Below are 22,306 nucleotides of genomic sequence, written 5' to 3'. Positions count from 1 at the left end.
AAAAAAGGCTGAAAAATATATTTTTAATTAATATTTCTGAAACTATCAAAACATATTTAATAATATCTTAGGATTATGTAAAGTCATCAGAAAGGAAGCCAAAAATGCAATAATATGCAGGGTGTTTCGTTAAAAAAAATCATCACGATCAACTCACAACGAATTTTCGAGCCATCCTGTAGAAGTTATGTAAAATATTTTTCTGAAATACATCCTAAAACATACTTTAGGTTTACACTTATCCAAAATTCTTAAGTTTTTTATTATAGGATGCCCGACGCCCGACGCATGATTGCCGGGCCCATATACCTTGTTTGTGGCAACTTTTTGATTGGCACCCTGTTAAAAGTGTATTCCCCTAATTCATAAATAAACGTAAAAATTAGGTTTTGATTTAAAATATGATGAGTGTAATAATCCTGCAGCCAGATCCTGTACTATAATTATTGTTTATATTGTATAATATTGGTTTAAAAATTATTTTATTAACTATTATATTTCCTAATAATTTATTTTTAAAGTCTTCCTGTTATTCCTTTTTTTTTTGTTATATTATTATAAATATAAATGAACAGTAAATCTTATTATAGCCACTAATTGTTTTAATCACGAACACAGCCGTATGATGGTAGAAGGAAAAGAGTAGTTCCACTCTCCTAAATATTTTCTTCCTGCCGACAAAATTCTGCAGATTGTTGGCAGCATGCAGAGCGCTTCAGTTGGGATTTCTCAGTCGGGCTGCGAGATTCGAGCGTTCCGTTCCAGAATATGGTCGGATTGAGAAAAATGAGTCCGACTGTAAATTATTAAAAAGAAATTGTTTTTGGTTACTTCCTGTTTCACCAGAAATGACTAGAACTTTTGATTTTTAAATGGCACCCTCGGTATTTTTTTACTTTATTTGATAGAAAATGAAACTCTGAATAGAATGACATATCACATGTCAATTTTTGACATTTTCGCATATGGTTTTATTTGAAATTGTAAAATGCGAATTTGAACGATGGTGGCTCATTAAAATATTCGGAAAATATACTAATGACCTAATAATCCATCCATCTAATAATCCATTTCATATTATTAATTAAATTTTAAATAAAGAAATGAAAAGTATACTGATTTCTTTGAAAAAATAATTTTTGTTTTTTAGTTACATGCATTATTTATTAAGGTTTAATATTCCGAAAGGAAATTTTTACTACTCGCTATTAGTTTAAACAATATAATTTTATTTCCGCATTTATCATCGCGCAATGCAACTTAAACAAAAATTACTTGTAAATATAATTTGTAAAACTTTTATTAGAATTATCACAGCCTGAAAATGTTTACATGTGAAAATTAAACAAATCAGTTAATTCAAGATTTGTAAAATTATGTTATGAATATTGTCGTTTAAAAACGCGCTATATTTAAAACAATACTGTATCCGATAGTAAAAATACATTAAAAAACACTTAAAGTTATCGTGCATGTCTATCCAGAATCAAAGCATCATCTTCAGGTTCTGTTTTTATAAAATCTGATAAATTGTCGTTATTTCTGGAAATAATAAAAAATATTTAAAACATGATACTGTATCCGATAGTAAAAATACATTAAAAAACATACTTAAAGTTATCGTGCATGTCTCTATCCAGAAACAGAGCGACATCTTCAGGTTCTGATTTTACTTCATTAGTCACAGATATACAATCTGAATTTCTGGAATTAATTAATTAAATTATTATTATTATATTAGTAAAAATACACTTAAATAACATACTTAGAGTCATCCAAAAGCGGATCGTCGATTTCAATTTTTACAGAATCTAATATCACTTTATCAGTTACAGATATGCAATCAGCATGACTGGAAACGCTAAAAGAGTATTTAAAACACAATATTGTATCTAATGTTACTTTAAATGTGGTTGACAATGATTCAGTGTTGAATTTCGGACTGCCATTATCTTTATTTATACAACATTCAATCAGAAGTATCACTGACCGTTATCAAGTGTAAACGAATCTAAATCAAAAACGTCCTCTACATGTACGACTTGACGAACATAAAAAAAAACATACGCAAAGTGGTGAAACAATGAAATCGGGCATTGCAGATCATGTGTTGTCCAAGCACCACAACATAAAATGGTCAGTTATTATCCAGGTCAAATTATCCACAAAGAACCCCATTCAAGAGGCCGTATTCATATATAGCAATAATAAAATCTTTAGCAATCCAAGTATGGAAATTTCAACAATAGGCAACCACTCATTAAACGTTCCAACGTAGGTAGTCCATATACATCTCATACCGGCTTGGCTTCACAGAATGCAGTTTGGAGTCAATATGGTTACTTTATAAATATATGAGGTATTCTCAATGGGCTACCTCATGCTTGACTGCACGGCTTTCAAGTTAACGCTCGGCTCTAGTATACCGGGGGCGTCTCAAAAGTGGCTCACCCCTATAACTTTTTTATTTTTTCAGTTAAAAAAACGAAATTTGGTATGTTAGTATATGACATGAATTAGGATTGATTGATGCATTCAATTGTTTTCGGTCACTTGCTTTTTCTCCGGAACTGACTACAACTTTTGATTTTTAAATGGCACCCTCGGTATTTTTTTACTTTATGCCAAAGAAAATAACACTCTGAATAGAATGACATATCATATGTCAACTTTTGACATTTTCGCATATGATTTATTTGAAATTATAACTTGCGGTTCGTAACGAAAATTTGACTCGAAATACCAAGTGTGTGGTATCAAATTATTCGTAAAAAAATGCTTTTTCCAAATATGCTAATGAGCCACCCTCGTTCCATCTGAAAAAAATGATATATGATTAAAAATACGATTTGAGCATTTTCTAACTGGCCAGGACAAGACAATAAAAACATTAGACGATCAAATCTATTTTGCCAATGCTCCTTGATTAAGAATTAGTGTTTTTAACATAGCCATGGCACTCTAGATTGGATTTTAAAATACAATTTTTTATTAAGCGAGAATGTCAAAAGTTGACATATGATATGTTATTTCTATTCAGAATGTCATTTTCTATCGAATAAAGTAAAAAAATACCGAGGGTGCTATTTAAAAATCAAAAGTTGTAGTCATTTCCGGTGAAACAGGAAGTGACCAAAAACAATTGAATACGTCAATCAATCCTAATTTGTCATATACTAACATAACAAATCTCGATTTTGTTAAATGAAGAAATAAAAAGTTATAGGGGTGAGCCACTTTTGAGACGCACCCGGTATAAGCTCAGTAGTTTTAGGATTTAGATTATACTCTTTTTTTTTTCTCAGGTAAGATTTCGACAGACGATGACAGAAGAAAAGCAGATGACGTCCCATACCAATCTATTTATTTTAGTAAAAAAAGTTTCTAATAATCTTTAAGTTAACTATGGATGGGTTTAAATATAAATTCGTCATGCGTCGTCACTTGTTGTTTTTAACCAGTTTTATTGGTTTATTTAAAAAATGACAGATCGTATTTCAATTTTATTGGTTTGACGGAACGATGAACGACAAACGGACGCCGATGCGTATGAACTCGCCTTTAGATTTTTGACGTTTGTCAAAGTCTTGCCAAATTATAGGTTATAATTTTGTGACAACTTTTGTCAATACCCTGCGTTTTGGAAGATGATGCATTTTGATTCGTGTTATTACGAGTGTTTTGTGTCTTTTGAAGTCAAGTGTAGGAAAAATCGAGTGAAAATTAACTGTAGAACCCAGAGCACAGTTTATGGTTAATACTTGCTGCCCAGGGAGAAAGTCTTATACAGATACACCAATAAAGTTACTATCAATAAAGTTCGTATACCATCTCGTCGTAGATAAGTGCATCTCGAATATGGTAGAAGAACCATACTAAACACATACTAAAAACTGGCGTAGCTGAAAAATATCGACATCACACGATAGGTAAATAATGGATTTTAGTACTGCAGAAAAATAATGTCAAAAGGTACTGGTTTAAAAAAATTAAGATTAAAGTTAATTAATCAACCTGTGAGGTATATAAAATTTGGTAAGTGTTATTATTAATAAAATAGTTTGTTTTATTTATGTTGTTTTATTTATTCCTGCGGAATATTACAAATTTGTATTTGTACATAAGTTATATTGACAAATATAATCATAAATGCGGGAAGTTTCATAAAGCTTGAAAGTAAGAAATAGTTCTTTTTTATATTTTTTGGTATGTGGTGTCTTGTTTTTGTTTGTTTTGTATTAACACATACCGTTTTTTATTAAATAAAATAACTCGATTACATTTTTTCAGTTTTATACAGTTTTTTTCACAATATTTTGAAGTTACTTGTCAGTCCTGCTATGCGTTCCAGTTTTACCAATTTATTTCTTTGTAAAATAAAATAAACTACTTTGAAATTAAAATGACAGAGACATATATCACTGTCAAGGATCTTCTCGTTGGACAGACTATAGTTCACACTTGATAAGGGTCAGTGGTACTTCTCATCAAAACGTTGTGTAAGCAAAATAAATAAAGACAATGGAAGTCCGAAATTCTTTTAGTTTCAACACTATATCTAATAGTTAAAATACATTAAAAACACATACCTAAAGTCATCATGCATGTCTCTATTCAGACTCAAGGCGACATATTCAGGTTCTGTTTTTAAAAAATCTTCTGATTTTACTTCATTACTCACTGGTAGACATTCAGAATTTCTGAAATTGATGATTGAATTACATTATGACCAATCCATTAGTAAAAAAAGACATACTTAGAGTCATCCAAAAGCAGAGCGTGGTCATCAAGTTCAATTTTTAAAGAATCTAATATCACTTCATCAGTTGGAGATTTTTCTGGAAATTCAGCATTTCTGGAAACAATAAACAATTAAAATGACAAAATATGTGCCTGATTATATCTGTTCCAATAGCAATATTTCAATAAGCTTTTTTCATAATTGGTATTATTTTGAATAGTTTAAAGTTTGAAGTTTTAAAACAGTGACCTTAAATTTAATTAACCAGAATTGAAGGATCCAGGAGTAAAACATAATAAACGCCAATTTCGTAATTTTAGGGTTTTACCATAGATTATAGGAGATCTAACTGGTCCCTACAAAATATACAGAGTGTTTCAAAAAACATGTGCCATCTCTCGTGGAGAGATTCCTGACGTAAAAATAAGATTTAAGCTTGATTTTCATGCATCCGTTATACGTTGATACGATGGTCCGTCGGTGCTCTGATTGGTCATAGCGTTTTCGCGTCACTTTTCATCCGTAAATATTTTACTTCAGCCCGTCAACGGATCCGTTCATACGATAACGTTTTGACACTTTTTTAACAAATTTAATCTAACCTTACTAAAAATATAAGTAAAATAACAAAATCGTTATGGAAACGAAAATATAAAATAACACCAACGTATATCCGATAAACGGAGGCATGAAAATGCAATAAATTTAAAAACTACGTTATTTTCTAACCAATCAAAGTCTTTAAATTCTACCAATAAAATTAATATCGTATCAACGTATCGTCGGACAACGGATGCATGAAAATCAAGTTATTTTTCATATCAACATAGGACCGATTCTGCTTGATTTGTTTCGTAGCTACAGGGTGTGAAAGTCTTAATAATTTTTCGATTTATTATAATTTTCTCCCAAGTGCTTTTAGTGATTTGAATGAAATTTTGAGGGTAAAAATTACTATAAGTGCTACATATTTTAATGCTAAAAAAGTGTCGATAAATTCATCAGGGACGTGCATATGGATTATCACTGGAATATTTTTCAAAAAAAAAACGTGCGCCACTGACTTTTAGATTTTAATATCATCAAAAATCAAAATTGTGTAGGCCGTTTAATGCCAATTAAAAGTTATCTCTTGACATTTTGTCGAATTCGGCCTTCTTGATGAGATAAACGCAATTTTATTAATCACAATTAAAACTATTAAAATAAAAATAAAATTAATAAATTATATATATGTATACCTAATTTATTATTAAATATTATTAGTATTAGTTGTTATTACTATTAGTCCAACCTACAGCAATTTCAAATAACAATATAATGGTACTTAAGATAATTACAAAAAACCTAATTTTAAAAAGTTTTAACGTTTTAACATTCTGTAACTCTAAAACTATGCATTTCTATACCCATGTTTATAGGAACTTTTTTCATATTTTTTGATGAGTTAATGACAATTTTTTTTTCGCAAATTAATGATATTAAATTTTTTTAGGTTGCTATTAGACTTGGACCAAGGCAAATTAATAAAAAAAGAAATAATGGCGCTTATCATGCTTTTCCCCTGGACCCTTCAATTGGAATCATCAAAATCAATATTTCTTATATTAACTATTAATTTACCTGGAATCAACATGACCACGCTTGAGGTGACGTTGTAAACCCATTTTTGATCTATAATTCGTGTTACACTGTATACAGGCAAACATCTGTCGTTCTTCCGGTGGCAAGTGAACTTTCTTGTGTCGTGTAAGATTTGGTGAATGTAGTGTTTGAAAGTCACATATTGCACATTTATAGAACTTTTTCTTTGATTCCTTTTTTTTGTGATTGATTTTTTTCGGCTTAATAGTCTTGTAACTGTAAAACAGGATACGTCAAACATATACCTTCACGATATCTACCCGTTATATTACACATAAGGTACCCCAGAAATAAGTGCAAGTATTTTAACTGGTAGTATAGGTCGACCCGAAACGATTGAAAAAATTTCGTAATATGACCAAAAATAGCTGCTATAATTATTCAATATTTAGAGTTTCATTATTTCAGCACAGATTAAGTATCCTATAAGTATACAGATAAAAATCTTGTCCCTAATTCGTGGTACGAAAATTGTTTTTTATGACGATGAGCAAACGAGTAAATTTTCTTGTGCGCAAAAATAAACTCCTGTTTAAACAGCGTAATAACTGGGCCGGTCACAAGGCCGGTCAAGCGTTGTGCACAATTTTAGAGACCATAAGTGGGCGTGCTTGTGCGCAAACTAGTAACCTAACTAGTGCGCGACTCCAAAAATTGCAACCACGAAAAACAATGCTTTTGACGATAAGTTTATAATCTGTGTAATCTATGATTTCAGTTTACTAAATGGTAAAAAAAGGTATTTAAAATAGTAGACGTTGTACTATATAAGACTGCATTCTCGCGAAGCACTATAAAAAAATTTCCCGAAACTGAACAAGCGGCACTCAAAAGTTTCAATATTTTCCGGAAAATGTGAAGAAAAATATAAAAATTTTCAACATTTTTTTGATCATTTTCAACAAACAGATTGGAAGAGGAATATCAAATAAAGAAAAACTGATATAGAACTTTTTCAGGACACTGGGTCACCTTGTATACCCTGCTGGTCATCGAATTTAATGAGTGTGACAGAGAATAATATAAATGATCAGTTGACAGACAGAGAGACAAAATCAAAAGCGGCATACAGTGTTGCCGGTTTTAAAAAGCTATTTTAAAGACTTTCATGTATGCTACTGAAATGATGATAATATATCTAAACTAAGTATAATCTATTACAGCTGTAGTAAAATGAATCACTAATAGTGAATAATAAAGTTCCAACCCTAGATGTAACATTTTTCGTAAACGTCTACTTGTGTGGTTTGAAATTTTTATGCAAAATCCGTGTCGTCCAGGTGTCGACCCAAATTTTGTCTCTTTTTAATACATTTTATTTTACATTAAGCTGTCTACATCACTGTCTTATGCGTTAAAATCCAGACCGCAGAGTTTCGATGATCAACTCGATATATGGTTAGGGTAGTTATCAAAGAAGTGTATAAAATTACATATATATGATTTAAGAGTAACTCTTATGCTAACAATAAATTTACCTAGACTCAATATGATTATCCGCAAGGTGACATTTTAATTTATATTTTCTTGTATATTTCTTGTCACAATACGCACAAGCAAACATCTGTCGTTCTTCTGGTGCCAAGTGAATTTGCTGGTGTTGTCCAAAATGTATCATATTCCGTGTTTGGTAGCCACAAATGGAACATTTTTGCATATTTTTCCGCGCTTCCTTTGACCTAAAATAAGTCTTAAACATTAGTTTTGCAATTGGCGTAAAATAATTCTAAATTGGTAGCAGTATTTTAACAAGACAAAGTAAATGTAGCTGACTTGCGTTGTAAGTAGGTACTAGAGATGGTTTGGAAATTACGATCGCTGTTATTTTATCTGTCAAACTATATGGAAAATGTCATCGCTCGTCATTTCTAACTCTTCTGGACGCCATTTTTTTCGATTATGCGATATAATATAACATAAGATAATATAAAAAGCAATAACAACTTTTAAGTTATTATACCGTATGGTGCATCTGAACAAAGGGACATAGGAAATCCCATGTAAATTTTGAAAAGGTCAAATATTATTTGTCCCCAGATGATTTTATGGAAAAATTGTATTTGACTTTTGTTGAAGAGGTGTTAAAGTTGTACGTAGTTGTTCGTCTAGAATTTCGTTTTATTTGAAATAAGGATGTAAAAGTTATTTGCAAAAATTTACCTTCAAATTACTAAAAATTTATAATACGGCCCAGAGAAAGCTACTAAAATACCAGCAAAATCGTATTTTGTTATTGTCAAATTTGCTGTGACATTTTTTGTCACAGGTTGTGAAATTCACGCCTCACAATGCAAAGCTGTTAAGGGGAGAATTTTTAGCATTCCACAGAAATGTCGGTTTCAGTTCATCTAAATTTCTGTATTTGATATGCCCATAAAGACGGGTTTTGAGTGTCTCCACAGGAAGAAGTCGTTCGGCGAAAGATCCTGTGCTCTTTTCCTCCTGTAATTCCAATAGAGGGGACTCAATGCGTTAAATACATTTCAATCACCCTATATACGTGTGAAAATATTTCTGAAATGTGCACTACTATCGCCCGCGCATTTTATAAAGGTATTGGAAGAAGAATATCAAATAAAGAAAATATTGACCAACCAAACTGATATAAAAAATTTTCGGCACACTACGCTTCAGAGCCTTGTATATAGCAGGGTTAGGATAATTATACAAGAAGTACAGAAGTATATAGTATGATTTAGGAGTAATTCTTATGCTAACAATAAATTTACCTGGAATCAACATGATTATCCTCAAGGTGATGTTCTAAGGATTGTTTTCTTGCATATTTCTTGCCACAGTGCACACAAGGAAACATCTGTCGTTCTTCCGGTGCCAAGTGAACTTCCTCGTGTCGTTTAACGAATGACATATATCGTGATTGGTAGCCACAAATGGAACATTTATGGAATTTTTTCGACGCATACTTTGACCTAAAATCATTTTTAACGTAGGTCTTGCAGTTCGCACAGAACGATTCTAAAAATTGGAGGTCTGTATTTTAACAAGTAAGCCAAAGATAAATGTAGTTAACTTCCAGTAGTAAGTAGTTAAAGGAGTAAAGTACGTATCTAGGATTAAACCTGGTCTCAGATCTCACACCACCGACCGGCACCGGTCCTACTCTTGATACGCATCTACTACGTCCTGTTTCCGAATAGGGACGAATGGGTAAGCTGAGAAACGGTTTATTACATGCAGAAATGTGTTGGTACACGGACGGATCCAAGAACGAAAAAGGATCTGGCGCAGGAATTTATTGCAGCAGTCCAAAGACTGAGGTCTACCACAGTCTTGGAAAACATTACAACTTTCCCGGCTGAGTACATGCTACTGAAATCTGTGTGCGTCTGCTAAAAGAACAGCAAAACACCGGGAAACAATAAACATATTTTCGGATAGTTAAGCCGCGTTGAAAGCGCTTGAGGTAGAGGTGGGAATTCTAGTTTCTTGGGAGGAACTAGTTCCTAAGTTCTAGTTCCTCCAGAGGAATAGTTCCTTGAACTAGGTCTTTAGTTCACAATAGTTCCCGACTAACATTGACATCCCCCTTGCTAATGCGTTTCGTTGTCAGTCAGAACTATTCACTGTATGATCTGTACAATTTTTATAATGTACGGAGATATAACGAGACGTGTAATTGTGTATGTTAAAAACATATAAGTAAGTTTTATTTCAGATAAAAAATAAATAAAAAAGAAACTCAAGTCAGAGTTTAAAAAACTATATCACAAATCAATTGGAGCAAATATTACAAAAATTTTACGAAAAATTGCATTTTTCCTCACTTCAAGCTTTTTGTTTTTGTCGAAAAATTCAGAATATCTACTTCGCGTTTTATAAGATATTTCTTAATTTTAAGGACCTAAAGTGAAACATTCCCATAAAATATTTAAAAAACAAACTAAAAATCAAAAACAGTATCCACGACAATTTTCTGTGGTAATTACGCCGGCCGTGGCAATAGACAATGCCGAATCCATGGGCGTCGCCTTGTATTATATCTCGGATCTGCCGAAATAATAGATTCCCGTGAACTAGTCTTTTAATTAGTTCCTCTATGTCCGGATCCGATAACATACGGTTGGCACTCCCCACGCCTGCCTAGCATCAGTCGCGCTGGCTGATCCATACGTAAACTAGTCTTTTATTTAGTTCCTCTAGTTCTTTTAGGTCCGGATCCGATAACATACGGCTGGCACTCCCCACTCCTGCCTAGCATCGATCGCGCTGGCCCGATCCATACGTACGTAAACTAGTCTTTTATTTAGTTCCTCTAGGTCCGGATCCGATAACATACGGCTGGCACTCCCCACTCCTGCCTACCATCGGGCTACACGCGCTAGCCGATCCGTCGTCGTCGCATATTATTATACAGGGTTGTTCACCACATACGACACGGAGTATTGTAGCCAAACGATTAGATTTTTACAAATTGTAAGTTTTGAATTCGTTGAAGGACTATTAGAGCTACAATTTAAAAATATTTTTGCAAGATACAGAGTGTCCCAAATAAATAAAAAATATCAAAGTTGTATTTTTTTTAAATGAAACACCCTGTATATTATTGCATTTTTAGTTTCTACGATTAAAATAAAGGTAAATTTGATTAAGGTTTATTACACTTAAACCTTACCGTTTTTGAAATATTTCCAATTTTGTGAAATTGCAGTATCAATTTTAAGGCTTCATTTCCCCGAGGGTATCAAAGTTTTTAATACTAAATATTTACTGAAGTTTATTTATTGATCAGTTATTGTGTTGCATTAATAAAAATTATACTACCTTATACAGAGTGTCTAAAAATTTATTTTAAATAATTACTAGCTTTAAACGGCAATAACTTGTTTAATCTAAATGGAACACCCTGTATATTTTATGAGAATCAGATGCACAATTTAATTGAAGACCTCCCTGGAAAAACGTTGTAACCGACATTTTCGCCATATCGACGATTTCAGTGGAATAACGTTATATCTAACTTATCACGTGGCTGATAGTATTTTCTGTCGCGGTATTTTGAATATTAAGGGGTGGGGTGAGTTGACAAGTTTGCTCGTTAGTGGAATAACGTTGTAACTGTTTAAAAATGGACAACGCAGTAGGTGTTGTGTTGTCACCGGCCGGCTTAAAATCGCTAAATAAGGGCAAAAAACGAAAAGCTAATATCACAGAATGGAAGGACAACAAAAGACGCATATTAAGACAAACAGGAAAAGGTTATGTAACAAGGAAAGGCCAAGAAAAACCGGGAAAACAAGGACCATTGCTGGTAAGTGGAAAAAAGTTGTATGTGATTGTTTACTTTATTCTAGTTTTTGTTATTTTAGGAGCGACAGTGTAAATGTCAGTACAAATGCGGCGAATTAAGTGACGCTGCAAAGGAATACCTTTATAGACAGTTTTATAAAGTGAACCATTCAGAACAAAATTCAATTTTAGTTGCCTGCATGGAGTTATGTGATATAAAAAGACACGTAACGCCAGAAAATATAAGTAAACGACATTGTTCTTTTAAGTATAATCTAACATTTAATGGAAAAAGATATGATGTGTGCCAAAAAACTATATGTGCAATTTACTGTGTTACTCAAGAAGAATTCAACTACTTCAGGAAAAACTTAAAAATGGGCACTCATTGAGGATAAAAGAGGCAAACACTTGAATCGGCCCCACAAAATTCAAGAAAAATTTAAGAAATAATATAAAAAGAACATATTACATCTTTTCCAACCGAGCAAAGCCATTATAGCCGGCAAAAATGTAAAAAATGTGCTTATCTTCTGATCTGAATGTGCAGAAAAGAAATGTTTGAATTATTCCAGGAAAATTTAAGGAGTCTAAAGTAAAGCTTCATTTATACAGAGACGTCTTTAATGAAGATTTTAATCTTCGTTTTGGTGTACCCCGGTCTGACACTTGTGCAAGATGCGACTTATTATATACTAAGTTGGTGAACGCGGAAAACGAACAGGAAAGAAGACGGATTAAAGCAGAAAGCGAAGTGCATCATAGAAAAGCCGAGAAAAGTTACCAGACGTTAAAAGAAGATACAGAGCGTTCAAAAAATGATCCATCAATAGTAGTGATATGTATGGATTTACAACAGGTACTTTTTTCTCCTACATTAACGCACAGTAATGTCTTTTACCAACGTCAGTTTTCAACCTATAACTTTTGTATACATAATCCTGCTACCAAAGACTCTGTTATGCATGTCTGGCATGAAACGACCGCTAAACGTGGATCTGCGGAAATCGTCTCCTGCTTACTGTCCTTATAGTTTCACATTTTAAGCCGCTTGGGAGATGTGAATCGAGGTCTTTAATCATTTGGTCCGACAGATGTGTCGGCCAAAATAACAACTTTAAAATTGTTACGCTATTACACCATTTAGTTTTGTGGAACTATTTTTCTCAAGTAGAACAAAAGTTTCTTTGCAGTGGTCACAGTTTTTTGCCTTGCGATCGTAATTTCGCTCTTATCGAGAGGCAAAAAAAAGTTGCAAGAATACTTCACCCTTTTCAATGGATCGAACTAATAGCTAATGCGCGGCCATCAAAACCATTTTTTGTAAAGCTCATGCAGCAGTCAGACTTTTTGGATATTAGTATACTTGAAAAGAGAACCTCCCGACCAAAAGAATTTAAAGTAACAGAATCAATGTGGTTGTTATTTAAAAGAGATGATCCAAAATGTGTTTCGGTAAGACAATCGCATTCTGTGCTTATGCCGTGGAAAACTTTTACATTAAGAAGAACAATACTTCCACTTACTAGAGTTAAAAACTTGTCAGTATTATACTCAACACCAATTCCCGTTAAGGCTGAGAAAAAAGCAAATTTAGTTGATATGTGCAAGTATATAGAAGATGCAGAAGCAAGAGATTTTTTCCTAACTTTGCCAAGTGAAGAAAAGTAAAAAAAGCAAATCGTATTAAAATTTTGATTCTATTTTACGTTTATGAGTTAATTTAGTTTAGTTTTTAAAAACAAATATGTATATTACTTTAAGAATGCATTAATTTTGTTAGTCGTAAAACGTTGTAACTGTGCCACTGAACGTTATTCCAGAATATCTTATCTTTTTTGCATAATAAAAAGTTTTCTTCTTAAATATTTACTGAAGTTTATTTATTGATAGTTATTGTGTTGCATTAATAAAAATTATACTACCTTATACAGAGTGTCTAAAAATTTATTTTAAATAATTACTAGCTTTAAACGGCAATAACTTGTTTAATCTAAATGGAACACCCTGTATATTTTATGAGAATCAGATGCACAATTTAATTGTCTATCAAATTGTATTATACCACTTTTTACCTATTCCTTCAAGTTTTCATAGAAAATGCATTTTCTTATAATTTAGACCTCATTTATCAATATACCCATGGAATATTGACATTTTAGATTGTTTTTAAAACAACAAATGTACAAAATGTACAGTCTAGTAATATTATCGTTTTTAGTAAAACGATAATATTACTAGCCCATTTGTATGCAAAAAAAAGAAAACTATTTAAATCTTTATAAAAGAGTATACCTTTAATTAATGATCAAGAAAAATCACAGATCTTCCTGGGTTTAAGTAAGAACAATCTTCGGATTGTCACGGGGTTTTTAACAGGACACTGTCTCAATTGAAGACACTGTCTCAATCTCAATGAACACCTCAGTAGATTGAAACTAAGAAGAAACGGCGAATGCAGATTCTGTGGGGAAGATGGGGAAACACCAGTACACCTCATCACTGAGTGCGCCGAGACGACAACCATTCGTGCCATGAATTTTGGTACGACTGATATTGGAGATGGAGAACTACCCTCTATAAAACCGTCCCAGATACTGGCTTTTGTCAAAGCCCTGGGACTGTATGATGAGTTATGACTCAAGAAAGGGAGACACAATGGATCTGTAAGGTCTCAGTGATTAACCCCCCTCCCACTCATTCTAAATTCATTCTAAAAATACCTTTAATTAAATATACCACCAGTATTTCCGTCCAAATACTAATTAATTACATACTTAATTGTGTTCGTTAATAAATTATTCTAAATAAATGCGGATTTGAATCAGAAATCAATGTAATAATAAGTTATGAAAATGAACGTCTCTGTTGTTATAAATAAGCGTTTGTCAAAAAATGAAATAACATTTTTAAAGTGTTAGTTTTTTTACCACACTGTCTAATACACATACATAATTCAGTTTTTTAGTATTTGAAGCAATTATTATTAATCAACGGAAACAGTCAATTAATGTAGTTTGAATACTGGAATCATATTAATTGGTCCTCTTTAGCAAATGTTTAAACAGTTTTTTTTTTATTTTTTAATGAAATAAACGATCTATATCGACAATATTAGTATCTGTACTCTTTAAAAATTTGGTACATCTTTAAAAATAATTTAAAATGTCAGTATTTCATGGGTATATTGATAAATGAGTTCTAAATTACAAGAAAATGCATTTTCTACGGAAACTTGAAGAGATAGGTAAAAAATGGTATAATACAATTTGATAGTCAATTAAATTGTGCATCTGATTCTTATAAAATATACAGGGTGTTCCATTTAAATTAAACAAGTTATTGCCGTTTAAAGCTAATAATTATTTAAAATAAGGGAGTAAATTTTTTATTATGGCAACACAATAACTGATCAATAAATAAACTTCAGTAAATATTTAATATTAAAAACTTTGATACCCTCGGAGAAATGAAGCCTTAAAATTTCTACTGCAATTTCACAAAATTGAAAATATTTCAAAAACGGTAAGGTTTAAGTGCAATAAACCTTAATTAAATTTACCTTTATTTTAATCGTAGAAATTAAAAATGTAATAATATACAGGGTATTCCATTTAAAAAAATACGACTTTGATATTTTTTATCTATTTGGGACACTATATCTTGTAAAAATATTTTTAAATTGTAGCTCTAATAGTCCTTCAAGGAACCCAAACCTTACAATTTGCAAAAATCTAATCGTTTAGCTAAAATATTCCGTGTCGTATGTGGTGAACAACCCTGTATATCGGTCACAGTCTCGATCCCGGAATAGGTTCTGAGGAACTAGTTCTTTGAGAAACCACTAGTTCCCTTCATTCCGGGGTCGGAATAGTTCGTTCACGAACTACACACCTATAGCTTGAGGCAACGAAAAGACTATGACGATTTTTCATTGTAGAAAAATACTCAATTTATTAGGAGATAGGAACAAAGTGTCTAGAGGGAAACAAACGTGCTGACTCCCTCGCCAAAAGAGGTAAAGGTTCGCCATTCGTGGGTTCACAACCGACACTTAGCGTTCCAAAAAATTTCGCAAGAGACAGGCTCTGTGGTTTCTCGCACCAGTGGTACTCGCTACCATAATGGCAAGTACCGTTTCAGGGCTGTTACGGAATTTTATACTATCGCCATTCGCTTTGGCATTAAAATGTGTGTAAGAGTATCAAATTTCAGGAAAAACGGTTTACAAATATCTTTAAAAATAAACAAAATATCATACTTTTATTTACACTTTCGAGAGCTGTAACTTCTTTGGGAAGCATTATAGGGCATATATTAAGAGAAACTTTTTAGTTTTATTTTTATCTGTAGAATCACCCACCAAAGTTAGATATACAATTTTTTTGACACCCTGTATAGTAAAAAGCATTATGTTGTACTTTTCAATGCGTTATTGACAAAAGCCTGTTTTTTTAGTTTTTAAACTATAATTTATTATTAAGATGATTAGAATACGAAAACGATTTTCGTGTTGCTTAAAAGTGGTTTTCTTTAGGTCTGGAAGAGAATCTTATGGAGATTCTGCGATTGTTGTATATACAAGTAATGAAAAAAGTACAAAGTAAAGATTTCAGTTAAGGTCTCCTTTTTGCTGCCAGGGCTAATCTGGACGGGGCCTACTTTGTTTTACGCGGAATCCGAACCGCGGTCCTCGGCCATATCATGGTCAATGGCCTACCGACTTGGCAAGTGTTTAAATCGACTCTTACTAACGAGATATCCGATCTCATCCGGCCTCGAACCGGCGTGAATGAGCAGTGTGTGTCAATAGATTTTACACTTTTGCCTTTTTTTTGACAACAGCAGGTTTCGAACCGGTCACCCGTCCCTCCACTAGCATCGCCTTACGTCGCTTAACTTCGGTGTTCTAATGGGAACCGGTGTTTCGACGTAGCTGGGCCGTTGCCCTATACAAACCCTATACAAGTAATGAGGGATAATAAATATGTTACGTACACGGAAGAATCTGCCCCGAATATAGAGTTAAAGTGAAGCTTTATCAAATGATATATGAGATTAATGAAGATATAAAAGAAATAACTAAAATGCTTGAATTGTGCGATGTACGATTGACTGGTATATAGTGCCAAGGCCGTTAAATTATTAATGTAAAAACTCCCTATAATTCGTTTATAGTTAAATAATCTTGTAAAACCCCGGCATTTGATTTCATGTTTGGATCCTTGTACACAAAATAAGGGTTAAATTTGTTTACAAGCTTCGCGTTTTGAGATATTTAAATATGCATGCTATAATAAAAAAATTATGCATGTATGGCGAGATCGTGAGATGTGATACAAATCCGTGAGATCTAACGATAAATCGTGAGATCTGGCACCCCTGTACTGACTTGAGATAAAAGGAAACAACTGTCTTATCCCAAACATGTGTTTCCATTTTCCTCAACGCGGTGTATGCACGGGGTAAATGAATACAAGTTTGAGTTTTCATCCGATCAATATTATCAATTTAACCTCAAAATCAAAGTTTCAACAGATCCTTTGTTTACCATAATTCATCTTAGGACATTGACAATATCGATATATTTTCACTCAACACTACGCTTCAGAGCCTTGTATAGCAGGGTTAGGGTAATTATACAAGAAGTATATAGTATGATTTAGAAGTAATTCTTATGCTAACAATAAATTTACCTGGAATCAGCATGACTATCCTCGAGGTGATATTTTAAGGTTTGTTTTCTTGCATATTTCTTGCCACAGTGCACACAAGGAAACATCTGTCGTTCTTCCTGTGCCAAGTGAACTTCCTCGTGTCGTCTAACGAATGACATATATCGTGATTGGTAGCCACAAATGGAACATTTATGAATAGAAATAATGATATAAAAGAATCTGCAAACTGTGAAATTATACTTACATCTTTAATTTATCATTAGATGATACCCTGGTTTGAATATATTTTCCATGTTGATGGCTTTCTTCGTTGGTAAGTTTAACAGCCTGGGTATCACTGCAATTTGATTAAAATTAAAAATTTAATTAAATTTTGATTGAAGCCTGTGCAGCATAGAGAAATATAAAATTATTTTAGATACTTTATGCCGTGCAGTCAAAAAAAATATACAGGGTGGCGCACCGCATTCGCCTCGGTTGATTATACGAAAAAGGAAAGATGCAGAAACAAAATACTTTATGGGTATATGTGGGAAGGCAATGTGCACAATTTAAAATTAGTAGTATTCTTTCGTTTTGAACGAACTGAAAATTTTCACTTAAACTGATTTATTTCCTATACCACGTAAAGGGAATAAATCAGTTTAGTAAGTAATCACCCGGTATTTTATTTCATGTTTGGATCCTTGGAGACAAAATAAGGGTTAAATATGTTTACAAGCTTCGGTTTTTGAGATATTTAAATATGCATGCTATAATAAAAAAAAATTATCAACCCCCTGTACAGGGTGGGTCAAATTCGACGCTTTTAAATGGAAACACCCTTTTCTATAGGAGATAGACGAAAACTAATATGGGTGTCTGGAGCTCAATTTTCATCAAAAACATGATGGTGAATACCGCACATCAATATCTGTTACCGTTTCGGAGTTACGGGGGGTGTTTTTCAAAAATATGCATTTTTAACAAATCACTGTAACTTTTTTGCTATGGAAAATTTTGTATTTCTATGAAAACATTTCCAAAGCATCTTTTTACGTAGAATTTAATTGTTTAAGTATAATTTTTTTAAAATTAATAATTTAAGAGTTATCAACAGAAAAATTAATTTTTTATATGGGACACCCTGTATATTTTTAATTTATTGAAAAGAATTTAAAATTACTTTTCCAAAAATATAACACACTTGATATTTTGCTCGATTCCTCTTCGAGATATAGAGTATATAAAAATTCGCCCGCTTTAAATAAGTAGGCTTTGAACGGCACCGGCAGTAATGCAAAAAAATTCTAGCTGTGAGCATCATTTAAAACGAAAATAATATTTGCTATGAGAGATGCAGAATTTTGTAACAATTTAAAATATATTTAACCAACATCAACACATTTAAACTATATCTCATAACAATAAAAATAAATAGCAAACCAGGACATGAGATTTTGCTACAGGTGTTCGACATATCGACCGTCTTCTGTTATGGACAGACGGGGCAGTTTTTGAACATTTCTTGCGGAATTCATTAACTCAGTGGGGGTGAAAGATACCCTCTCATAACTGCCAAGTATTTCTAATTCTTGTCTAGATTATACAGAAGAATAAGGAACCTTTATTCTTGCGCAAATATATCCATAGGATTAGATCCATGGGCACTAAGTCAGGCGGCCTCGACGGCCAACGGCTGGATTCTTGGTCAGCTATTCAATTATTCTTGAAATTGGCTGCAGAAATTTGCTGATAACTTCAGCGTTCAGAGGCGGTGCGTCTTCTTGCTGGAAAAATATGTTTTCGAGTTCCATTAAGGGCATATCATCAATGAGGGGTCCAAAGCCTACTAGTTAAAAGTGGCGAACTTTTAAAAAATCTGTATTTCGAAGGGGATTATAACAAAATATCAAGTGTGCTATATTTTTAGAAAGGTAATTTTAAATTATTTTCAGCTAATTAAAAATATACAGGGTGTCCCATATAAAAAATCAAATTTTCTGTTGATAATTCTTAAATTATTAATTTTAAAAAATTATACTTAAACCATTAAATTCTACGTAAAGGTGCTTTGGAAATGTTTGCATAAAAATACAAAATTTTCCATAGCAAAAAAGTTACAGCGATTTGTTAAAAATGCATATTTTTGAAAAACACCCCGTAACTCCGAAACGGTAACAGATATCGATATGCGGTTTTCACCATCATGTTTTTGACAAAAATTGAGCTCCGGACACCGATATTAGTTTTTGTCTATCTCCTATAGAAAAGGTTGTTTCTATAATGTCCATAAAGTAATGTCGATTTTGAAAATAGTTACTGTCACTAGAAAATTGCCATGGCGACACCAGCCATCTTGATGCCCATTTTATTGAAAAATCTCTTTTTATTCAAAATCTGAGCTAGATTGGTATAAGATACCCTAATATAGTTTGAAAGAGCATTTAAATCTGTTTCGATTTATTTTAAAAAATACAGGGCGTTGCATTTGAAATAACAAAGTTTTTATGTAAAATAAATATTTAAAATAGATCAGCAATTTTTGGTACCCCAGTATAAATTTAAGGAAACAATAAAATTTTTCAGTAAAGTTTATTTCTCTACCTTTAAACTCAGCACAAGAATTAATTCGGAAAAGTAATGTACAGGATGCTGATAATTTATTATATTGCAGCATGCAATATTCGAAAAAAATATTTTAAACATAACCCTTATAATAAATGCCTTTTTTTGGGCCCAAGAATCCAAAAGTGAAATAAAATACCGCGTGTTTGTTAAGAAAAAATATAACTTTGGTAACTGAAACACCCTCTATATTTCAAAATAATTTTAAATTGTGCACATTTACATCTTTCCGTTTCTACATCTTTACCATTTTCTACATCTTTCCGTTTTCGTATAATCAACCGAGGTGAATGAGGTATGCCACCCTGTATAAAAGCTCCTCAGTCATTTTATTTTTTAGTTAATGAGAAGATTGTTTTTTTTCTCTCATTCTTTAAATGCCATCTGTCGAAATCATATTGTTACATTATAAGTTCTCTTACTGAACATACTATAATTTATTATAGTTAAGCTTGATTTTCATGCATCCGTTGTCGGACGATACGATGATACGATATTAATTTTATTGGTTGAATTTAAAGGCTTCGATTGGTTAACCGTTTCTAACCAATCAAAATCATTAAATTCAACCAATAAAATTAATATCGTATCAACGTATCGTCGGATAACGGATGCATGAAAATCAAGCTTTATTCGGACATGCTTTATTAAATGCGACTACCTATATCAAAATATATTGAAAAGCATATTTGGGTTTTTCGCCAAGAGATAGGTGGAAATATATCTGAAACATTAAACATTTTTTGTCTGTTAAGCAAATTTATTTTATTAGTAATATACAACTGACAAATTAGTCTCTGTTGGATCAATGAAGTGGTTTTTACAAAAAAATATTTTTTTTATTTTTTAGATTTTCATCTAATAGCGAAAAACCCAAAATGCCACAAAGGTATTGACATTATTTATATCAAAATATTTATCATCAGATGCTAAATATCTTTTTGCTTACATAATAAATGTTTTTTATCTTCTTATTTGTTTTCACTAACACCAGACATCTAATAGACATATTATTAAACGAAACATTTTCTTTCTTTATGCAGTGTTGTAGAGCCAATACCATCCACATACAATTAATCAAAACACAAACATTTAGAAAAATATACTCACAGTTCAAACTTATCATCTGATAATCCATTTATATTTTCTTCAGAAATATTAATTTCTTGTTTAACATGTTCCAAACTAATTGATTCGTTATTGAAGGCAGCATCTTTTGGGCTGTAACATTAAATTTCACAGTATATACTTTCTGCAAATATCAGCTTGTATTATTTTATAATAAAATTTGTAATTCCACTATCAATATTATGTAAAAACCCTAAAGAGATACTATGAAATATAATAAGTCTTTAGTTACAGATATACCTAGCGGCAAAGCATACATTTCTATCTTTTAAACCATATCTATGGTTGATTCTGCAGTATAGATATTTTTCACTTTTAACAAATTAAAATCGACAAAATCTGGTTTTGCTAGAGAATATAAATCAATATCATTGTCTTCTTGTCTTCTCTGAAGACAATGCATGACTCAGAAGTCCTAAATTCTACATAATATAAAGATACTTACGGTTTTAAATCTATTACTACTTCATCTATATTATCCATAGTTCCTAATAAAAAAGTTCAATAGCAAAGGGAAAAATAATCCGGGTTCAGTTTAGCTATATCCAGTGTGCGGAATTGTTGGTCCATTAGTCATTACACACAATTTTTAACACAAACATTTTTTTATCTGATATACAAATAATAATAAAACTACCAAATACCAGCAAATACCAAATAAAACAATTTTCAAAGATCATATGTTTTGAGTTTGAAGTTTGACATATATTTAACAGCCTGGGAATTACCTTTTTAAGTAAACAAAAAAAAGAACAGCGGAAGTTGAAGCCAGGTTGAAACCAGAGATATAGGTTGAAACGCTTCTTCGACCGTTTATTGGTGGGTTCATACAGCCAAATAAAATAAAATAAGAATAAAATAAAATAAAATAAGAAAGTTGGTTATATGGGATACCGTACATGCGTTCATACAGCCAAATTATCTGGATTTATGCCGATATAACAATACATGTAAATGCGTATGCGCAAAGTGCGAACAAAGTCAAGAATCTAGAATACACCGCAGGTCTCAGCGACCACCAACGGTCCGGTTAGACCATTAAATCAAGATTAAATCCCTTGAAAATCAAATGATAAAAAAAATTAATCAAGTGGTCGTCGTGGTCGACCCTTAAATTTATAGAGTTAAAAATTATTAAATCAAATACTGGTCGCTGAGACCTGGTTGTCAGTGAGTTTGAGCTCACATTCTGTAAGCATCGTGGAAGAAGCGTTTAACCCTTATATCTATTAGTGTATGGTTTTAACCAAGTTTTAACTTA

The 22,306-nt window shown here is 32.2% G+C and overlaps 1 protein-coding gene across 7 annotated transcripts; it reads right to left on the bottom strand.

The window, feature by feature from the left end:
- Nucleotides 1-129: 129 nt before the first annotated feature.
- On the bottom strand, nucleotides 130-21,960 carry LOC115880020 (zinc finger protein 320-like). 7 transcript variants are annotated; one of them, XM_030897126.1, is made up of 12 exons: nucleotides 21,491-21,960; nucleotides 21,028-21,138; nucleotides 17,555-17,647; nucleotides 17,329-17,454; nucleotides 9,115-9,315; nucleotides 7,864-8,064; nucleotides 6,365-6,601; nucleotides 4,757-4,855; nucleotides 4,590-4,700; nucleotides 1,766-1,861; nucleotides 1,612-1,704; nucleotides 130-796 (listed from the first exon to the last, which is right to left on the bottom strand). In XM_030897126.1, the coding sequence occupies exons 1-12, from the start codon at nucleotides 21,526-21,528 to the stop codon at nucleotides 730-732; spliced, it is 1,473 nt and encodes a 490-aa protein (XP_030752986.1). In that variant the 5' UTR covers nucleotides 21,529-21,960; the 3' UTR covers nucleotides 130-729. The 7 variants fall into 7 exon arrangements, with proteins under 7 accessions (XP_030752986.1, XP_030752990.1, XP_030752988.1 ...); XM_030897127.1 differs by lacking the exon at nucleotides 130-796 and adding an exon at nucleotides 1,242-1,524 and having other exon boundaries at nucleotides 1,663-1,704; XM_030897125.1 differs by lacking the exon at nucleotides 130-796 and adding an exon at nucleotides 1,244-1,542.
- Nucleotides 21,961-22,306: the final 346 nt, after the last annotated feature.

This window comes from Sitophilus oryzae, unplaced genomic scaffold, assembly GCF_002938485.1.
Source record: "Sitophilus oryzae breed Bouriz unplaced genomic scaffold, Soryzae_2.0 scaffold_1604_pilon_pilon, whole genome shotgun sequence".
NCBI classification, from domain to species: Eukaryota; Metazoa; Arthropoda; class Insecta; order Coleoptera; family Curculionidae; genus Sitophilus; species Sitophilus oryzae.
The sequence above is the reverse complement of the archived record's forward strand: the minus strand, read 5'-3'. Positions and strand labels throughout refer to the sequence as shown.

What these genes read in the sequence shown, in the direction of transcription:
- LOC115880020 (XM_030897125.1), bottom strand. Translation starts at nt 21,528, where the DNA reads ATGGATAATATAGATGAAGTAGTAATAGATTTAAAACC. An exon ending in CTGCTTTTGGATGACTCTAA is followed by an intron (nt 4,701 to 4,756) that starts GTATGTCTTTTT and finishes CATCAATTTCAG; the next exon opens with AAATTCTGAATGTCTACCAG. An exon ending in GACATGCATGATGACTTTAG is followed by an intron (nt 1,862 to 4,589) that starts GTATGTGTTTTT and finishes ATACTCTTTTAG; the next exon opens with CGTTTCCAGTCATGCTGATT.